Source organism: Xyrauchen texanus, chromosome 38, assembly GCF_025860055.1.
Source record: "Xyrauchen texanus isolate HMW12.3.18 chromosome 38, RBS_HiC_50CHRs, whole genome shotgun sequence".
Taxonomy (NCBI): domain Eukaryota; kingdom Metazoa; phylum Chordata; class Actinopteri; order Cypriniformes; family Catostomidae; genus Xyrauchen; species Xyrauchen texanus.
Window position 1 is genome coordinate 21,904,049 of NC_068313.1, and position 20,526 is coordinate 21,924,574.

The 20,526-nt window shown below is 38.7% G+C and overlaps 1 protein-coding gene across 1 annotated transcript; it reads left to right on the forward strand.

The window, feature by feature from the left end:
- Positions 1 to 842: 842 nt before the first annotated feature.
- Positions 843 to 20,184, forward strand: LOC127632214 (PHD finger protein 12-like). The gene is made up of 15 exons (XM_052110823.1): positions 843 to 1,537; positions 1,995 to 2,173; positions 4,007 to 4,079; positions 5,596 to 6,013; positions 7,962 to 8,082; positions 8,256 to 8,388; positions 9,647 to 9,811; positions 9,912 to 10,064; positions 13,764 to 14,292; positions 17,309 to 17,416; positions 18,421 to 18,582; positions 18,711 to 18,809; positions 18,907 to 18,989; positions 19,125 to 19,263; positions 19,781 to 20,184. Exons 1-15 carry the CDS (start codon positions 1,472 to 1,474, stop codon positions 20,143 to 20,145), a joined length of 2,793 nt encoding a protein of 930 aa, XP_051966783.1. The 5' UTR covers positions 843 to 1,471; the 3' UTR covers positions 20,146 to 20,184.
- Positions 20,185 to 20,526: the final 342 nt, after the last annotated feature.

Here is a 20,526-nt window from a genome sequence, read left to right on the forward strand (position 1 = left end):
GGTATAGTTTACCCCATTTGGCTTTCTTTCTTTTTCATAACAAAAAGGGAGAAATTGTTTAACACTAGTTTTAACAGCAACAACAACAGTAGTAGTATTAGCATTAAGCCTAATTGTTAACCATATGTTTGTAAATCATTCACTGTTTCTTTAGAAGGTGGAAGGGGTGGGGTGTCCCTTTTTCTCAGTTTGAGCCACCGCCCCTCAAAATGTCTGTGCACGGTCCTGCAGAGGAGAATAATGGTCAATCAACAATTTCACTAAATAATACATTAGATTTCGGTTTGTTTCTCACCAAAGCTAATCGCATGCTTTCATAACTATCATGAGTCTCATGAAATAATAATTTATTAGATTTCTGAATTATACTTTTGCATCCTTGTGAAGCTTGAATAATTGGTCACCATAAAGTGCCAATGACATCACTTATCACAAGATTTTTTTTCACAATTTCTCCCTTTGTGTTAATTAAAATAAAGAAAGTCATATGGGGTTATAACAACACAGGGGTGAGCAGGGCTGGACTGGTAATCTGGCATACCGGGCATTATCCCGGTGGGCCGACGCACTTTGGGGCCGATCAGGGGCGGAATGGCCATCGGTAGAACCGAGTGGTGGGTCGGCCGTGAAACGTGACGAATGGGCCGCGATAAGCAAAAATGAGCTGCTGTGTTAAGCAGAACGCACCACAAAAGGGCGCCGCAATATGCAGAAAAGGAGAGGGAACACCCATCTGACCCTTTAAAGCATTTTGTGTGATTCCCCCTGACCAACGCTAGGAGGAGACGTTCCCGCTTCGTCCTAGTACGCATGCGTAGACTTCATTCCAGCCCTGAGCCCTGTCGAGTCAGAGGAGGGCAACGCCAGTCAGTTAGCATAGCTACTAGCAATGGCTTTTCACAACAACACCGCTGCGCTTCATTGCTGTCATCCGAACACCATCCACGAGTGTTTCTGCACATGATAATCTAACAGCCGCGGAACAATCCAGGAGACTCTCTTTCTTTGCGACAGAAAGCGCTTTCACAGTCAGTATGCGATGGGGACAGACAGCCGTGGATGTTTACACGCATCTCTGCAGGCGGCTGCTGCTAAACCAGAGGATGCTGCTAGGCTAGCGAGCTAGGCCTTCACATCCCACAGCAAACATTGTAAACTGAACCAGACAGCAAGCTGAAATCAAAGTAGCAGCTGTATTTGCACTTAAACCAGAGTTTTGAGCGATAGATCAACTCTTGATTAAGTTTAAATCTCTAGCGAGCGCTGTGCTTTTGTTTGTTGTTAGTCCTAGCTGCTAGCCAGCTAGCTGAAGCTCGAGCAGCCAGCCAAGCCACTTAATTTCTAAGACTGTCGATCAGGGGCGTTGGATTTCTCCAATACGATTTAAAGGCGGCAGGTGGAGCAGATTGGATTGGCGTGTGGAGAGCATTGTTGACGGGTTGTGTGTTGATGCTACACCTCAGCAGGGTGAATGTGGGACAAAATGGAGACCCCAAAGATTCTGTACGATTTGGACACGTCTGGGGGCCTAATGGAGGTAAGCCTAGCTGCCCTTCAGCGTTGAATGAATTATATATGCGTATATGAAAGATTTACTGTGTAATTATGAGTCAGTATGCAATGTAAGCTGCAGAATGCAAAACAATCGCTCGAGGCCTTTTGCTCTGTTGTGTTTTTGCTGGAATCAGCGTCAACTCCTGTGGCCTTTTCCAGCCTGTGTGCCTGACTGGAGAGTAGACGTGGAGAAGACTGTCTTTATATATCAATCCTACACAGTTTCCATTGTGCTTACCTGATCAGAACTTATATTATTTGGAAGAAAGTTTAATGGCCTTCTCATAGTTGAATGAATGAAGCAATCCGTGCTGAGGCTTGTGTTTTGCACGGCGCACTTCTGACATTATTGTCAGTTTTAACACGTCAGAGTCTCTGAGTGTAACTACAGAGGTTTTATTCAATTGGAAGCTTAAAATGAATTTGCCATCTTGTTGCAGCAAATTCAACAGCTTCTTGCGCCTCCACGCTCCGAGGATGGAGAGAAAAGACGGAAACCAGAGAGGGAGACTAGAAGAGGAGGCAGAGCCACTAATCATGACACCTGTGATAGCTGCCATGAAGGAGGAGACCTGCTCTGCTGTGATCACTGTCCGGCTGCTTTCCACCTGCAATGCTGGTACACCAGCTGTGCTTTGTCAAATATTTTTATGTGGTTGAACTTTTCTGAGCAATTCTTTAAAGGGATATTTTACCCAAAATTGAAATTCTGTCTTTCATAGAACACAATAGATGTTAAGCGGAATGAGAACCTCTGTCACTGTTCACTTGTAATGTATTGGGGAAAAAAGATTTAGTGAATGGTGAGCGAGGCTGTCATTTTGCCTAACATTTCTTTTTGTATTACGTCATTACTGGCGCAGTCTGCGTAGGGCACCATCATACCCTAGGGGGGGGCACCAGAAACTCCACCGAATGCCATTACTAGCAAGTAATACATCAAGGAACACATTGCCACGCAATCGCACCATGCCTCGTAACGTTCGCACCGCAACTGCTGTGTTCCATGGAAGTAAGTCATACAGGTTTCGAACAATGTGAGGGATAGTTCACCCTAAAATGAACATACTCATCATTTACTCACCCTCATTCCATCTCAGATGTGTATGAGTTTCTTCTGCAAAACACAAACAAAGACTTGTAGGAGAATATCTCAGCTCTGTAATCCCATGCAATGCAAGTAAACTGTAGTCAGAAGTTCCAAAAAAGCACATAAAGGCAGCATAAAAGTAATCCATATAACTCTATTGATTCAATCTATATCTTCAGAAGTGATATAATATGTGTGGGTAAAAAACAGTCAAATGTTTAAGTCCTTTTTTTCTTCTATAAATCCACTTTCACTTCCACGTTCTTCTTTTGTTTTTTGGTGATTTGCATTCTTCATGCATGGTCATAGGTGGAGAATTTTTATTGAAAAATTTCTTAAATATTGATATCTTTCTCACCTGCACCTTTCATATCGCTTCTGAAAACATGGTTTTAAACTGGAGTCATATGGATTACTTTTATGCTACCTTTATGTGCTTTTTAGACATTCAGAGTTCTGGCCACCTTTCACTTGCATTGGATGGGCCTACAGAGCTGAGATGTTCTTCTCGTTTGTGTTCTGCAGAAGAAGGAAAGCCATTACACATTTGGAATGACATGAGAGTGAGTAAATGATGAGAGATTTTTCATTGGTTGAACCTTTCCTTTAACCCTGATCAGAATCTATACCATGTGGCCCCATTCTGTAGGAGCGTGTTGCTGTAGAATGCGTGAGAGCAATAATGCATGATATTTGATTCAAGCAAGCGTCACCACTTCCTTGCTCCCATGTCAACCAGCATAGGAAAATTATTGTTTTTACAAGGGCTTTCTTTGCTCCATTCTAGATAGTATTGTTGTGCATGACATGCTGTATATTTACTTGCACTGACAGATTACAGATAGGGCAAAAGTATTCATAGAAATTTGCCGTGAGAAAGTAATTCTCTCAGAGAACTAGTTTATTTTCTGCTTAGCTCCTGTCTAACAAACTGTCATTATTAAACACTCAAGCTCCCTTCTATATTGATGTGTTCAGGTGTGCTTTGCATTAAATTGATCAGCTGTTCTGTTGATTAATGTAATGTGGAGCTTAGTCTGTAGTAACTATATGACAAAGAAACTTGTTAATAACATAAAAACAAATTCTATTTAGACCACATTCATAGCTTATGTATTTTTTACATTGTGTTGGGCTACATATTGTTTAGATTCCTGTTGTTAGCCTGTTTTTACTTTACTTTGATTTGATATATGGATTATGTCTAAGAAGTCTTGGTTTTCTCTAAATCTCATTGAATAAATATTGTAGAATTTGCTGTATTTTTAAGTGAAGCTTTCAGCAAATTTTAAAATGCATAACAAGAGGTATTATTTTTCTAAAAACACTAAGATTTGTGACTAAATATTTGCCTCTTCACAGTAATCCACCTTTAAGTAGAGAGATGCTTCCCCCTGGTGACTGGATGTGTCATCGCTGCTGTATGCGCAAGAAGGTGGGTAAGAATAATATAAGCCTTTTTTAGCTTTGCTATGCCATGTACTTGGGGGAGGTTTAATTAGACATGTGCGTGTATGCCTTTTTGAGTGCTGAAATTGATCTTTTGAATTTTATAAAGTACATTTGATGACTTACCAGAGACAAACGCAGTCTAGACTAATTTTCAATATTGAAAATAATGGATTGTGATTGTTGAATTCTTTGTGGAGATAGTTTTATCCGGCTGACACTTGCAAGTAAGACCAGATTAAGTTTGAGTTTTTACTAAAAAGACTCAAAAAATGCTTTTAACCTCTTCAACTCTTGTGAATGTCTTTGTCTGCTTCCTGCATTTTTCACACCCAAATTTAAAATCTCACACAATCAGTATCATTTTACAGAACCTTCCCCACACAATTTAAGAAAAGATTCCATAAATGTTTTTCATAATATTGTATGTGTTTACAATCAGGAATCTAAACAATCTTTATTTAATTTTTTTATTATTATTATTATTCTTTTTTTATTTTGCTTCCTAAGTTTGTGAGCATGTAATCATTCCTTTTCTGTTTGCTCCATCTCCCTGCAAAAAGTCTTATTTCATTCCACTAGATGGCAGCAAGTACAAGGAAATTATTTTTTCTATCACCTTCCATCACAATATAAAAGATCTGAAATGTGGTGGGGGATGCACCAACGCAACTGACCACACACACATGCGCTTGTCCATAGACATAAAATTTATATTTGTTTCTGTTTTGTTGAATATCTTGGCTTCTGAGTTGTCTTGGTGTCTTTGGAGTGCTGAGATCCATACATTTAAGCATCAAAAGTTGTGAACATATTTTGCTGGTGATTTGTGTCATGCTTTTTCTACTGGTTGCATATTTTGTTCCGAGACATATCATTGGATTATTTACCCAAGAAAGCTCACAGAAAAGTAAACATAGAAAACAGCCTAACATAAGAGGTGAAATATATTCTGTGGCTATTTGGGGCTTGCAGAAGCACTGATGATAAGTGCAGACATGATACTTTTTTCTTTATTGTCACAGAGATTATATTTCACTTCTTGACTGTTTTGATAAACATTAAAACTGGTGTTAGGACAACTGAATAAACTGTACAATCACATTACTGATGTATTGTAATCATCATACACGTGATATATGAAACGCTTTCATATTTATATTTCTACATCATTACCAAAAGGTGGCGCTCATTTGCGACAGGATTTCAGGTCTTGTTATTTTATGTAACAAATGCAAAAGAGATGGAGTTCTGTGAAAAGTTCAGATTATAAGATTTCAAATGATACCACATATGCCTCACTTTTGAGTCTTGTGACTTCTATTTTGTAATCCTAAATTTATGACACTCTCCTGGCCACGCACATGAACCTGGTACCGGTTCTGCAGAGTTTGAAGTTAATGCCGGTTTTTATTCACTATGCCTTGTATTACATTTTAACCTGGTTTTCGCCATGAAAATTGCCATGAAATACTTTATATTGTGTTGTTCTGATTGTCTAGAAGCGTGAGCAGAAGACCGAGCAGGTGAATGGAGTGTTTGAGCGGCAGTTATCAAAGCATTCCTCCTCTCCTGCACCGGAGCTGGAGCTGGGCACGCTGCGTCTAGATGGTCTACCTTCTGCCTCATCAGGAGGCCTGAGGCTGGCCGTGGCGCAGGTCCGACTTCTCGATCGCCGGGCAAGCAGTCGCCCTGGCACACCCACCTCCAATGCATCTACTGATACGCTCACACCGTCAGAACACAATGATGTGGATGAGTACCTGATGGACGGGGAAGAGGATGTCCACTGCTCCGAGTCTGAGAGTGTCATGCCTCGTCTGAAGAAACCTTTCCAGCTGCTGATCGCTGCGGCCATGGAAAGAAACCCCACACAGTTCCAACTACCCACTGAGCTTACATGCACCACTTCACTGCCAGGTGTGACTTGGCATGTTTTCGAAGTCACCAATCAGTATTTGCTTTTTTGTTTTAAGCAATATTATACAAGCAAGAGTGCTGAATATCAACGCAAGCGCATGACTACTAGTGTGATATTGCTTTTATATGACAGTTCTATAAACAGGACATTTGTATTGAATAGCTTTATTGAAAAAGTATGGACAGGTACTTTTTGTCTATTTTTCAGGGTTCCCATGGTCAATGATAAATAGAAATATCAGGGAATTTTAAAATGGTGTTTTCCAGGCCTGAAAAGTTGTGAAAATGAGTTAAATTTGAAAGGGATAGTTAACCCAAAAATTTAAATTCTCATCATTTACTCATGACATCCGTGATGTGAATGCCTTTCTTTCTTCTGCAGAACGCAAACAACAATGTTTAGAAGAATATTTCAGCTCTGTTGTTCATAGAAAACCTAGAAATAATCCATAAGACTCCAGTGGTTAAATCCATATCTTTAGAAGCGATGTAATAGGTGTGATTAGATCAAAATTTACGTCCTTTTTTTACTATAAATCTCCACAAACTTTTAAATCTTAAGTCACACGTGGTGCCTGTTTTGTTTCACATTTACAAAGTAACGGTTAAAGTGGAGACTCTAACGGTGTAATAAACGGACTTCAGTATTGTTCTTTTTCTTACCCACCCATACCTATTATATCGCTAATGAATAAATGGATTTAAACACTGGAGTCATAAGGATTACTTTTATGTTTTAATTTGTGATTTCTGTTACTACAAAGTTTTGATCACCATTCACTTGCATTGTATGGACCTACGAAATTGAGATCAAAAAAATGTTTATGTTCTGCTAAGAAAGATATTCATACACATCTGGGGTGGCAGGAGGAGGGTGAGTAAATGATAAGAGAATTTTCATGTTTTGGGGTGAACTAACCCTTTAAAACGTCATTGAAAAGTCATCCAAATTTCTGTAGTGATAAATGTTTTTATAAGTTATGCTCTTAAAAAGTGTAATATTCCATTGGTTATATGCTGTTTGTGAGTGCACTCTCTATAAAATAGTTTAAAAAAAAATCCTTATCCAGTACTCTGAACGATTGGAACTATCATAAGCTGTGTTTTCATCAAAATGTTACACGTTTTCAATGCGCATTTCTGAAAATTCGACTAAAGAAAATGCGAAACATTGCACGTATCTTGAGGGAGCCCGCCTTTTTGTCATGGGGCAGCTAAATTACCTCTTTGCTTTGGGGAGAGTTATATTTGCTGTAATAAAGCAATTGTACATTATGATATTAAATGCTGCCAGGAGACGTCGCAGAATACGTGCAACAGCTCGCACAATGAGAGCTTAAATGGCTATTCCCATTCGCCGACAGCCTCCATATACCTGGGAGCACCCACTTTAACGATGATTTGTGGGTGAAGCACTTTCGACTAACCAAGGCTAAGTTTGAAGAATTGTGTGCCATGGTCGGGCCTTTCGTTGAGCCAGTCACATCAAACTCTCTTACAAATGGTCATGACACATCATCGTTCATGCCAAATAAACCGTTTATATCACTTAAATTCAACTCTAGAAAGTCCACCTCTTCCTAGCGCATTAAATTGTATGCGAAGTTTCAGAGTTTGTTCGCATTTCAAGCGTTTCCATTCAGGATGTCTTATGCATTTTTAAAATATGCTTAAAAATAGTTGGATGGAAACACAGCTATAAAAACTAATTGGCCAAAATGTGTGGGAGCCCTGATCTTCGCTCTGCTAATGAAAATTTGTAATCACAAATAGCAATTATCAATAAATTTACTTATAACAGCACTGGGATGCTTAGCTGTATTCTACATATCTGCACTCTTGCAATGCCAATTGTTCAATCAGATTAGAGGACTGGAACTAACTGTTGCATATAAGTGTTGCTTTATTGTGTGTGTGTTTTTTTTTTAACGCGTGTGTCTGTGTACAGGCAGCAGTAAGCGCAGAAGGAAGGAGGAGGCTATAGGCAAGAATGTGAAGAGGCCACAACATGAACTGGATCCCAGTGGGCTGGTCCCTCTGCCAGTGAAAGTGTGTTTTACCTGCACCAAGTAAGAGTCCAGCTGCTCTGCCTGACACCGCATCAGCAACATGTTATAGTCCAAATAACTTCCCCATGTCAAATTTATCATCAAAACATTGTTATACTTCCTAAATGACCTAATGTTAAAACCATTCATTTGTGGCACAGTGCATCAGGTTCCTCTCTCTTCTTACTCCACAGGAGCTGTAGGGTAGCTCCTCTGATCCAGTGTGATTACTGTGCGCTCTTGTTCCACATGGACTGCCTGGATCCCCCTCTCACTGCCATGCCCACTGGGAGATGGATGTGTCCCAACCACGTAGAGCACATGGTGGTGAGTGTCTTAGTCTTATTGGGTATTATTGATCATGCTACCTTAGTAGCATATTTCTGTCATATTTAGGCATTCCAGCACTGAACTAATCCTGTTGTGTTATTAACCTTAAATGGTAGAAATATGAAATTTGGAACAAAATTGGTCGGAAATTTTGACTCGAGGAAGCAACGCTGTACTGTTGATGCTTCTATAGTGCAAAATATTTGGAATGTGGACTCTTTTTTTTTCATTATCAAACATGTGAAATAAATCAAATAAAACATTTATGCCATAGATTCCTTGGATTTTGCCCTGAAGATTCTCCCCTTTAATGTCCTTTTTTTTTTAACACCCTACATTTACAAATTAGTTTTTGGATTATTGTCAGATTATAATAAACCAGTTCAGGAAGACACTCTGGAGTCACATTGTCAGTACTTAGCAAAAAGATGTTGTGCGTTGAGATCAGCGTAACTTAAGGCTTTTTTTTTCATAGATATTAAAATATTTAAAAAGCAATTTCAAACATTTTCCAAATATTTAAAAAGCAATTCACACAAAGCAATTAGTAGAATACACTACCTGTATGTTGAACATGTTTTTAGCCACTGAGTTGTCATTTTGAAAAACAATTCTGAGGATTAAATGTCATCTGGCATAACAATCCGAAGACAATAAAATAAAAAAAAGACACAGTTAATTCTGAAATTCTATAGAGTAGTGCAGAATTATATTTTATTATTATTTTATATTAAAAAAAAATATTAATATTTGAAATACTTTTGTCCCACAAATTAAAGTCAGTGGTAGCCATTTTCTATTGCATTTGCCTTTTTTTTGGTAATATCTTTTAAATATCAATATTTTAACATTTTCATTTAAAGGCACATTTTGTTCAGGTCATTTGGTGTAACTTAAGAAAACTTCTTTATATTCTTGTTTCAAAAATTCATGATACTTACTAAATATATTTGAAAACGTTTCTGAAATTAATGATTAAGTTGAGTACATTTGTGTATTCAAGGTGCAAGGAAAGTATTTTAATACATTTACTTGATGGCTACACCACATCACTTTTTAAGTCATTAAATCAATGTCTTTGTAGAAAATGCTATAAATGTTCTTACAAGATTTGTGAAGCCTTCATGAATTTAAAGATTACATTTATGTACTTGACACGTGTTTTAACTAGAATTCGTTTCTTCACCTCAGACAACCTTATTTTTTCAATGACCTTTTCATGTAAACCATGACTGAAATTTTATTTCCATGCTAGCTAAACCAGAAGAACATGACCCTCAGCACACGTTGCCAGCTCTTTGATCAGTTCCAAGACCGACTGTCTCAGCACGCTGTAAAAGTGGACTTCCTTCGGTGGGTTCACCGTCAACACCATCCCAACCGCAGAGGTGTTCGGCACATCAAAAAAAAGACTTTAAAGGTTGACTCCTATAGAATCTGATATCCACAACTATTCTAAAGAGACCCTTGTACACACAGCAGCTTTGATTAATGGGTCTTTAATTTTGATGTGTGCTCAGGTCCCCAATTCAATTAAAAGTCACTACCAAAACCCCCCTGTGCTGGTGGATCAAGTGGGCCTTCGCAACGGAGAGCTGAGCACAAATTGTTTCATGGAGCAAGAACATTCTTCACCCGCCCAGCATCTAACCAGCGTGGAGGAACAAGAGGAGGTAAATACACTGGATTCTGTATAAAGCTTTTATATGAAACAAACTAACTTCAACATTGTTTTATCATTATGAATGCAGCATTATGACCTCATGTTAAAAGAATAGTTCACCCAAAATTAAAATTCTCTAATCATTTACTCACCCTCATGCCATCTCGGATGTGCATAACTTTCTTTCATCTGCTGAACTCTAACGGGCTGTTTTGAGTATTTCTGTAACCGCTGATCTTCTGGGATTTTCACACACAACATTCTGTAGAATTTACTCCGAATGGTACCAAAAACAAAAAAACATCCAGTGAGCGGCAGTTCTGCGGAAAGAAACACCTTTTTGATGAGAGAAGTCAGCAGAGAATGGCCAGACTGGTTCGAACTGACGAAGTCTACGGTAAATCAGATAACCGCTCTGTACAATTGTGGTGAGAAGAGTAACATCTCAAAATGCTACTCTGAGATGCTTTTGGCAGCACTGGGGGGACCTACACAATATTAGGCAGGTAATAATAATAATAATACAACTTTATTTTCTATAGCATCTTTAAAAGGTCCATCTCAAAGTGCTTTACAAGAGGAAAATGAAAATAAATGAATACAAGAACTTTTTTTTTCTTTAAAAAATAATGCAATAATAATCACAGAAAAGCAACCCTAAAAAACTGAGTTTTAAGAGAATATTTAAAAATACTCAAAGATTCAGCATGTCTAACCTTAGAGGGAAGAGAGTTCCACAGTTATGGAGCAAAAGAAGAGAACGCCCTGAAAGAAACGCCGTTTTTCAGCCACCGAGAAAGATAACATGGGGCATAGTCTTGCAATGATTCTGAGATGGAAGAATGATGTTTTAGCAGCATTCGCATCAAATATCACCCCCAAATGTGTCTATTTTGTTTGAAACTCCAGAGCAGACCCATCCATATTAAAGGTTAAAGAACCAGCTTTATGAAGCTGGTGGGGTGAACAATGAGCATAACCTCAGTCTTGTCACTGTTGAGACAAAGAAAATTTAGAGACATCCATTTTTTTTATCTCAGTATAATACCTTGCGCAAGAAAGGCAACAGCCACACAATCACCAGGATTTGAATGGATGTAAATCTGGGTGTTATCTACATAAAAATTATCATTAATGCTGAGAGATCTTAAGAGCTGACCAAGGGGAAACAAGTAAATGCTAAAAAGTATTGGGCTCAAAATCAATCCCTGAGGAACACCACATTAACCAAACCAACTTTGGACCTACATCCACCCAAGGAAACAAAGTGCTGACGATCTGAGAGATAAAACTTAAACCAGTTTAATGCAGTATCAGTAACACCAAAGACTGTCTCAAGATGAGTGAGTAAAAGAGAATGCTGTACAGTGTCAAAAGTGGCATTGAGATCAAGAAGGATCAGAACTGAAAGACAGCCATAGTCCAAAGCAATTAACAAGTCATTTGTGAATTTAACTTGTGCCGTTTCAGTGCTGCGGAGTTTGCAAAAGCCAGATTGAAGGGTCTCAAAAAGATTGTTTACAGTGAGTTGAGTGTATAATTGATAAGCCACAATTCATTCTAAAATATTTTGCAAGAAAGGGAAGATTAGAAATGGGATGAAAGTTGTTAAGATTGTCCAAATCCAAGTTAGTCTTTTTTCGGTACAGGGGTTACAGCAGCAGTTTTAAATGCTGCTGGCACAAACACCAGTGCACATGGAGTCATTTATTATCCTCAAGACAACAGAGAGGTGAAACATGGTTTAAACAAACATGTTGGAATAGGATCAACTATGGAAGTAACTACTCATTACCTAGTGTTCTTTACTGCAAGTGTTCTTTCCAAGCCTGGTGATGTACGTTCAGGCCAGAGAGGCACCACCTTCACTCCATTTTGTGACAAGCTGCCTTCATAGAGCACAGCTCATCATTATACCAGGGAGCGGAACGTACAAAGGAGACAGAGCTTGATTTCATGGGAGCAAATTAGTCCAAGCCAGACAAGAGAACAGTATTTAACATCGGAATCTTGTCCTCCAGAAGGTCAGATGAAGGCAACAAATTTAAAGAAGAGTAAATAAAGTCAGTGAAATCAAAGTGATCAATGGATTTCCATTTGCAATAATGTACAGATTGAGAAGAGGAAATGTTAGTGTGTGGGAGTTCCATATTAAAAAAGATGTGCAAAACTGAGACACAAACGATCCATTTGCAATCACAAGGTCTAATGTGTGACCTTTATTATGTGTAGCACAGTCCACAAGCTGGTACAAATCAAAGCACTCCAGTAAGGACAAAAGGTCCTTTGTTATTACGGAGTCTGTCATGTCAACGTGGATGATAAAGTCCCCCAGGATGAGTTCTCTCAAACTTGAGGCACAACATAGACAGTAGATCTACAAACTTTGATAAAAAAATCTACATTTGTCTTAGGAGGCCTGTAGACTGTAGCTATGGCAGTAGTGAAGGGCGCAGGGACACTCAGAAGGAGACATTCAAAATAATTTAACTGGAGAATAGCCACTGGACTTATGTTGTATTGTTGATTATGCAGCACAATGATAAACCCACCTCTGCCAAAGGGTCGTTGGAGATCAAACAACCCGTAGCCTGCATGAGTAAGTTCGTTAAACAAAAGTCCATCAGGCTGTTCGTGCCAAGTTTCAGCACACAAGGTCAAATTTTTCTTCTGTGATAATATCCGATAAAATCACAGCCTTGTTGTTCACATAGCGTGCATTAAAAAGCGCCGATTTCACCAGACGCGAGGGCACAGAGGATAATGGAGAACATTTCGGCAAAGTTCATAGGAGTCATTCGCCAAATAAAAGTTCCTGTTTAAGTTCAGCAATTTGCCAGCGGTGTACCTTAAAGCCATGGAGAGGGAATCCACGCCAACAGCAACCACAGGGTAGTGTAAGTCCTGGGCAGGAGGGTTTATTCCCGCAGATAAAACAGCAGTCTGAAGGATAAAACGTGATTGCATTGTAATAGGGTAAGTAACAAGAGGGGACTTCAAAAGCTCCAAAATCCCACAACCACTCAAAATAAATCGATAAACATTTAAAAACAATGAAAAACGGGAGAGAGTAGCGGCTGCCAAACGCGCCAGCATTCCCTTTCAACGGGATGCGGATGCTTTTTGACATCTGGGATGCCGGGAGGGTGAGTAAATGAGAGAATTTTCATTTTTGGGTGAACTATCGCTTTAATTGAGAGACTACATCAGAATTTGTCATGCCACAAGACCATTTAAATGAATTAGTGAAAGCAAAAAGATGAGTAAAAAAAACAAAACTTTAAGGGGTAGTTCACCCAAACATGAAAAATTATCATTTACTCACCCTCATGTTGTTTCTAAACCTGTATGACTTTTTTTCTTTTTAATCTTTTTCTCCATGGAACACAAAAGAAGTTATGCAGAATGTTAGCCTCCGTCACCATTCACTTTCATTACATCTTTTTGCCAATACAATAAAAGTGAATGGTTACTGAGACTAACATTCTGCCTGACACCTTTTGTGTTCCGCAGAAGAAAGTTTGGAACAACATGAGTAAATGATGACAGAATTTTCATTTTTGTGTTAACTTGGCTCAAGAAAACAATTTTAACCAATAATCTTGATGTTGATTAACACAAAGTCAATTTACAAATGTATTAATCGTCTACCCAGGTATCACTGCAAAAAGACTTTTTCTCACTTTTTTTTTTTTTTTTTTTCCTACAGTGGCTTCGGCATGTCATTGCACTTCAATGCAGTATTATGAAACATTTATCTGCCAAGCAGATGTCATCATCCCACCAGGACTTGGAGCACACAGACATGTCAGACATGAAGACTCAGAAGTGTGTGGAGACACAAGAGCTCTGCCTCCAGCCCAGCGGTACACCAGTTGGCCCCCGAGGGGCCCCTTTACTGCACTCTCAAGCACCTGATCAGCCCAAAAGACCTTGTCAGGGTGATGCTGATAGTCCAGTGGGGAAGGGTGCAGGAGTGAATGGACCTGTGGTGTGTGAGGATGAAGCCCCACACAAGCCCTGTAGCCCCTCTAAACCACAAACTCCAATCGTCACAGAACCAGCCCTGCCCAATCATGTAGACATAAAGACTGAGAGCAGTAGTCTCCTCAGCTCCTGTACACAGAGAGATATTACTTCATCTACCAGCCTTGCTTCAGACTCGCCTGCCCTTCATCATGGCTCAGCTGTAGGAAATTCCTCAGGGCTGAACAGCAGCTTGTCAGCTCAAACTAAAGGTATTTTTGCCTACACATCACTTAAATAGGCTATATTGTACACTTTTGTGGCATTGTCATAAATTTCTTACACTTGTTTTGTTCCCAAAACTTATGACTTTCTTTCTTCTGTGAAACATAAAGAGGTGACAGACAGAATCTGTAAGTGTTTCAGTAGACTCATATTATCACACATCAAGGCCATCATTACCAGGGATCTAGACAACCATCAGTTTGCTTAGCTGGCGAACCGATCCACAGATGATGCTGACTCCCTTGCACTTCATACAGCCGTGACTCACCAGGAGCAGCCAAATACCTATGTTAGGATGCTATTTGTTAAATTCAGTTCCGTCTTTAATATCATAATCCCCCACAAACTCATATGCAAATTTAGCAAATAGAAACCTGGGTCTAGGCACTTCACTCTGCTCATGGATTATGTTCTTTCTAAAAGACAGACCCCATTTACACATGGTATTAAGATGCATCTCGGGTGATCCGATCTTATTTGGTCAGGCAAGACACATCCCTGTTTATATCTGGTTGCTTAAAATCTCCAGTGACCACTTGTGATCGGAATTGGAGAGGATGGTCTCTGTTTCATGATGACATCAATCACTGTGTCAGTGTGTTACTGCATGACATTCTAGCACAACAAAGTCATAAAAGACAAAGAAAGCGTGAAAAATCAATGGGCTGTTTCTCCCAGATGCAGCTGAAATTTAATCTTAGCACAAATGCAACTTTTCAAGCACAATTGTCAGTTATTTTAGTGGATTACATGTAGGGCTGTCAGTATTATGAAATTTGGCTGAGGATTAATTGTCTAATAATTGTTATTGCGATTTTAATTTAGTTTTAGGGCTGTGACGATTGATTGTCTCGTTAAGGGGTTTCACGGTTAATTGTCATACAATTGTCATGTTTTTTTAAGGTGTGCTTTTTTCTGCATGGTTTCTTCACACCATAAGAAGTCGTTTTTACATATTATACTTTAAATATATAAATACAATAATAAAATGGGGATAACCTATGATTTCCTTTTAAGGCTTTAAAAACTTATGAATGACATGAAAAATAAAATAAATATAAAAATATTTCTTTAAAAAACTTTAGTTTTGGTCAATTTTACATTTACACTTGTTTTTTGAACTCATATTTAATAATTTTTAAATAAAATATAAGTTATATTATTTTTCATTATATTAAGCAGTAGTAAAACATTTATTTCCTTGACTTTCACAAGTTATTTTAACGCTCTGATTAAACCCATGAGCCCTTGTTTTTTATGAAGCAAAACCTTGTGAGATTTTGTTTCATTTTATCAGTCCACAGAAATAAAGTGTGTCGTCTTTTTGTCACAGTGTCATTAACATAGTGTGTATGAACCAGGAATATTTCCCATTACACAATTGTTTAAAGGAAACTGGAGCACAAAATTAATACTTGTTCATTTATATGATTTGAGATTCTGGCATAAGCCTCTGCCTACAGACCAGGACAGGAGCTTGTTGATCTCTGCGGTGCGGCTCAGTGATGCTCAGACACTGAGTTAAACTTTGACACACAAATGTTCCGTTCATGGCATTTATACCATGTCATTTGCCTAAAATGTTATTGGAATTGTAATGCCCAATAATCACGGTTGTCTCAAATAACCGTGATCAGACGGGTATTTAATAGTCTCTACAGGCCTAATTAACCTGAGCTGCAGATGTTTGTGCTTCTCATAAGTCCCTGCATGTTGATATCAGACACGCTAAAAAGATCCTTGAAGTTCTTGTTTGTATCCACTTTTTCAAATTTTCTGATCAGATGATTATTTCCTTTTAAAGCCGCTCTGAAGAGTCATAGTTTAAACTCTTGTTTTAGTGAAGCTGTTGTTTGACAGGTGAGGGGTGGCGCTGCTGCCAGGGCATATTCAGGATGGATTAGCATTTTCACCTCAAATGTGATGCAGTCACATGTGTTTTTGACCACATTTGTATGTGGTTTTTGTGATCCGATCACAAAACGATTTGGACAGTTTAGATCTGTATTTAGCATGACCAGATCACTAAAAACGCATTGTAATACCAGGTGTAAACAGGGTCTCGGACCATAAAATGCCAGAATAGGTAACTGTACTTCCTCCAGTAGCTGTTCATCCTGAACACAGCTGTGCCTCAGGGCTTTATGCTTAGCCTGGCCCTATTCACTTTTTCACTCACGACTGCTCACGAATTCACTCGTCCAACACTACTGTAAAGTTCGCTGATGACACCACCATAGTGGGACTTGAATGAGGAAATGGCCTACAGGGATGAGGTCCAACATCTGGTCGGGTGGTGCACAGACTATAATCTGATCATGAACACCTCCGTAAGGTGAGGAAGACCATCCTTCCCTCCCTTCACATACACTGAGAGGAGGTGGAGAGTGTCAATGACATCAAGTTCCTTGGAGTCTACATATCAAAGGAACTCTTGTGGTCCCTCAATACCTCCTACCTAGTGAAGAAAGCACAACAAAGGCTAAAACTGGTGAAATTGAATCGCTTATATAGAAAATATCCTCTCCCACTGTACGACGGTGTGGTATGCCAGGTGCACCGGGGAAAATTGTGAAGATCATGTAGTAAAAACAGCACAGAGGATTATTGGTTCTATCCTCTCAAACCAGGACACTGTGTATGCAAGCTGACTAAAAAAGGCTAGCAGCATTAGTAAAAGATTCAACCCACCTAGGACACAGTGTGTTTGTCCTCCTGCCATCTGGGAAGAGGTACAGAGCCATCAAGTCCTGCACAGATAGACTGAGACACCGCTTCTTTCCCAGAGATGTTGTTCTCTTCTGTGCCACAGAAGAAAGTCATATGGGTTTGGAACAACAGGAGGAAGATTAAATTACAGAATTTTCATTTTGGGGTTAATGAACCCTTTTAGTCCTCTTTTACAGCTAGTCAAGGTTACTTGTAGTAGTTTTGTTTTACATGACCTTTCTACAGACCATCATGCCGAGTAGTTTCAAACTTTTTCATGCTTTGCTTTCTCAGAGAACAAGGTGAGCCCTGATGTAATGTCTGTTGGGAAAGGCTCTGTACTCCCCTCCTCAATAGGCAGCTTATATAGCTACATCAAGAATGCTGTTCAAGGTGATGGAGGTAAGGTATCCACTGTAACCAGATGCACATTTTTTTTTTTTTTTACATGTCAGTTATCACAGAGTGGATAAATAATTTTGGATTATCTGTGAACGCTATAAAGAAACTCGAACCCTTCTAAACAAAAATGAAACTTAGGCTGTTCAGAGTATGTTTTGCTTTAAAGTAATAAAAAATGAAAAATCCCTCATTTACTCAACCTTATGCCCTCCCAGATGTGTATGACTTTCTTTCATCTGCTGAACACATGTGAAGATTTTTAGAAGAATTGCTCTGCCCTTTTGGTCCATACAATACAAGTGAATGGGTGCCAAAACTTTGAAGCTCCAAAAAAATCCTGCAAGTCAGCATAAAAGTAATCCATTAAATCAGTGTCTTCAGAAGCGATATAATAGGTGTTGGTGAGGAACCGATCACTTTCACATTCTTCATTCATATCACCCCCTACTGTGCATGGAGAAGAATTTCTAGCAAAAAATTTGTGAATATTGATCTATTGATCAATATTCACAAATTGATCCACACCTATCATATCACTTCTAACGATATAGATTTAACCACTGGAGTTATATGGGTTACTTTATGTGCTTTTTAGGGTGTAAAAAAATTGGCACCCATTCACTTGCATTGTATGGAGCTACAGAGCTGAAATGTTCTTTTAAAAAACATAAATTGTGTTCTGCAGAAGAAAGAAAGTCATACTCATCTGGGATGGCATGAGGGTAAGTAAGTGACTTTTTCATTTTTGGGTGAACTACCCCTTTAAGTCCACTTTGTGGTTTGTTCATAATGTCCATTGTGAACGCAGTGCACTCCAGGCTTGCTTGATTTTGATATTTACATAATTCCTAATAGTTTTGACTTACAAAGCTAATGTGAGTGATTACATAAAAGGCAAAATTCTTGCAAACTACTCTTAAAGTGTAAAAACACCCAAGCATGCATTCATCTAATCACATCACATCTCTGTTATCATTTAACTGTTTTTTTTTTTGGTGTTACAGAAGTGGAGATAAACATGCTGGATGAAGAGTTGATCAGACTGCTGGCCTGGCAGAGGATCCAGCAGCTCATTTCCCCCAAATCATCACTTCAATCTTTGAGTAAATGTGGGATCTCTCCAGCTGTCACTGCCTCTCTGTCCAAACCCTCCCTTCAAACAGATGGTAAGAATCCTAAACAGAACTGATGTCAGTCTTGCATAGCTTACCAAACCAGCGCATTTCAGACATGTTATGTTCTACTAGCCCTTCTGGTATAATGTAATATGTAGTAAATTTGCTCTTTTTTTCAGCACAAAAAAGGGACGTGCAATCTCGAGCAGTACTGTGTCCTTTAACAGGAAAGGGGACAGCTGTTAGCATGTGCTATAGGACTCTTTACATAGGAACAGGTATGGATTACAAAGAGCAACATTAACAAGAGATTGCATTATTCTGAATATGCGTCATTGAGTTTTGCATTACATGAAAACATTTCAACTTTTTTAGGTGCTGAAATGGATGTGTGCCTTACAAACTATGGCCATTGCAATTATGTTTCTGGGAAACATGCCTGCATCTTTTATGATGAAGTGAGTGTAATTTCATTTTTTGTATGATAATGAACAATAATTATGCATGATTAAAGGATATGGGGAAGATTTTGTATTAATTGTTCAGATTTATTAAAGTAGATTAACGTTTTAATGTAATTTAATCTCTTGTAGAACACAAAGCATTATGAGCTTCTGAACTACAGTGAGCATGGGACAACGGTAGATAATGTGCTTTACTCATGTGACTTCTCCGACAAACCGAACATTACTTCACCCAGTGGACTTGCATCCAAAGTACAAAACAGCATCAGTGAGTATCTCTCAAAGCTTTGTTGAATGCAAGAGGATGGTGTCAGAAAAGAATATTCTTTATTATTAAAGGGCAATACTGTCCCTGTGGTATTGATTTTCAGGGGCATTTTCTTTTTAAACCATAAACAATTCATGTTGAATATTTATATTTCTAACCAATCCATTAAAATGAATTATTAATCTGGAAAATGATGGATGTAACCTATAAAATAAAATTCAAAAGTAGCTTTGAATGCACACAACAAACACTTTGCAAGGAGACATTTTATATATAATTTGCAGGTCATTTGAAAATATGTGTCCATTTAAATATCAACTAATTTTTGTGGGGGGTGTTCTTCAATAAAAAAACACTTCTGGGGAAAAAAAAGCATCTGTTATTTATTTTACTATTTCACTTTTAGTGCCATTTTTGCCATTGGGCTGATTCATTTCTGACCCTGCTGAAAAGCATTTGTGTGGTGTGACTTATAATGCATTATAATTTCATTCATTTTAATGTGATAAATCTGCAGGAGGTAATAGGTCAAGGAAGCCACTTGGGGAGGTGTGCACAGAGGCGGTGTTGATGCCTGCAGGTGGCATGATGAGTAGCCAGGCTCAAGGAGGATCCAAGTCTCCCTGCAACTGCAAAGCTAGCAGCTCCAGCCTGATAGGGGGCAGCGGAGCTGGATGGGAGGGCACCGCATTGCTCCACCACAGCAGCTGCATCAAAGTGGGCTGCATGCAATTCCTATTCAGCATCACAGAGTTTGCTAACAACCAGCCCAAAAAGGAGATGACGTCCACCATTCGTAGCCAAGAAGAGACTGAAGTGGTTGACATACAGACTCCCAAACTCCACCAAATACCATTGCTAAAGTCCAAGTCTGTTTCATAGCCCCTGCTTTCCCTTAAAAAAAAAAAAAAAAAAAAACAACAGTGGACAGTAAATATGGTTTGGACTACAGGTGCAAAAAAAAAAAGGGACTTTGATAAAGCTGTTCAAGCATTTATTTGTACGGAGGTATTTTGTGGACTTGGTATTACAGAGTGTTTGCACATTACATTTACATTTCTACCATTTTATTATGCAAAACCTTTTGACTGAGGAGCAGATGTGTTAATTCCCCTTAACCTCACATGTTGACACCACACCCTGTATACTTTGTGTCCATCAAAGGGGTTTTTATGTACTCTTTTGAACAATATATTTACTCAGAATATTTTATTTTGATATAAGAATGTATTGTTCTTTATCTGCAGTTTTGCACCATAAGCA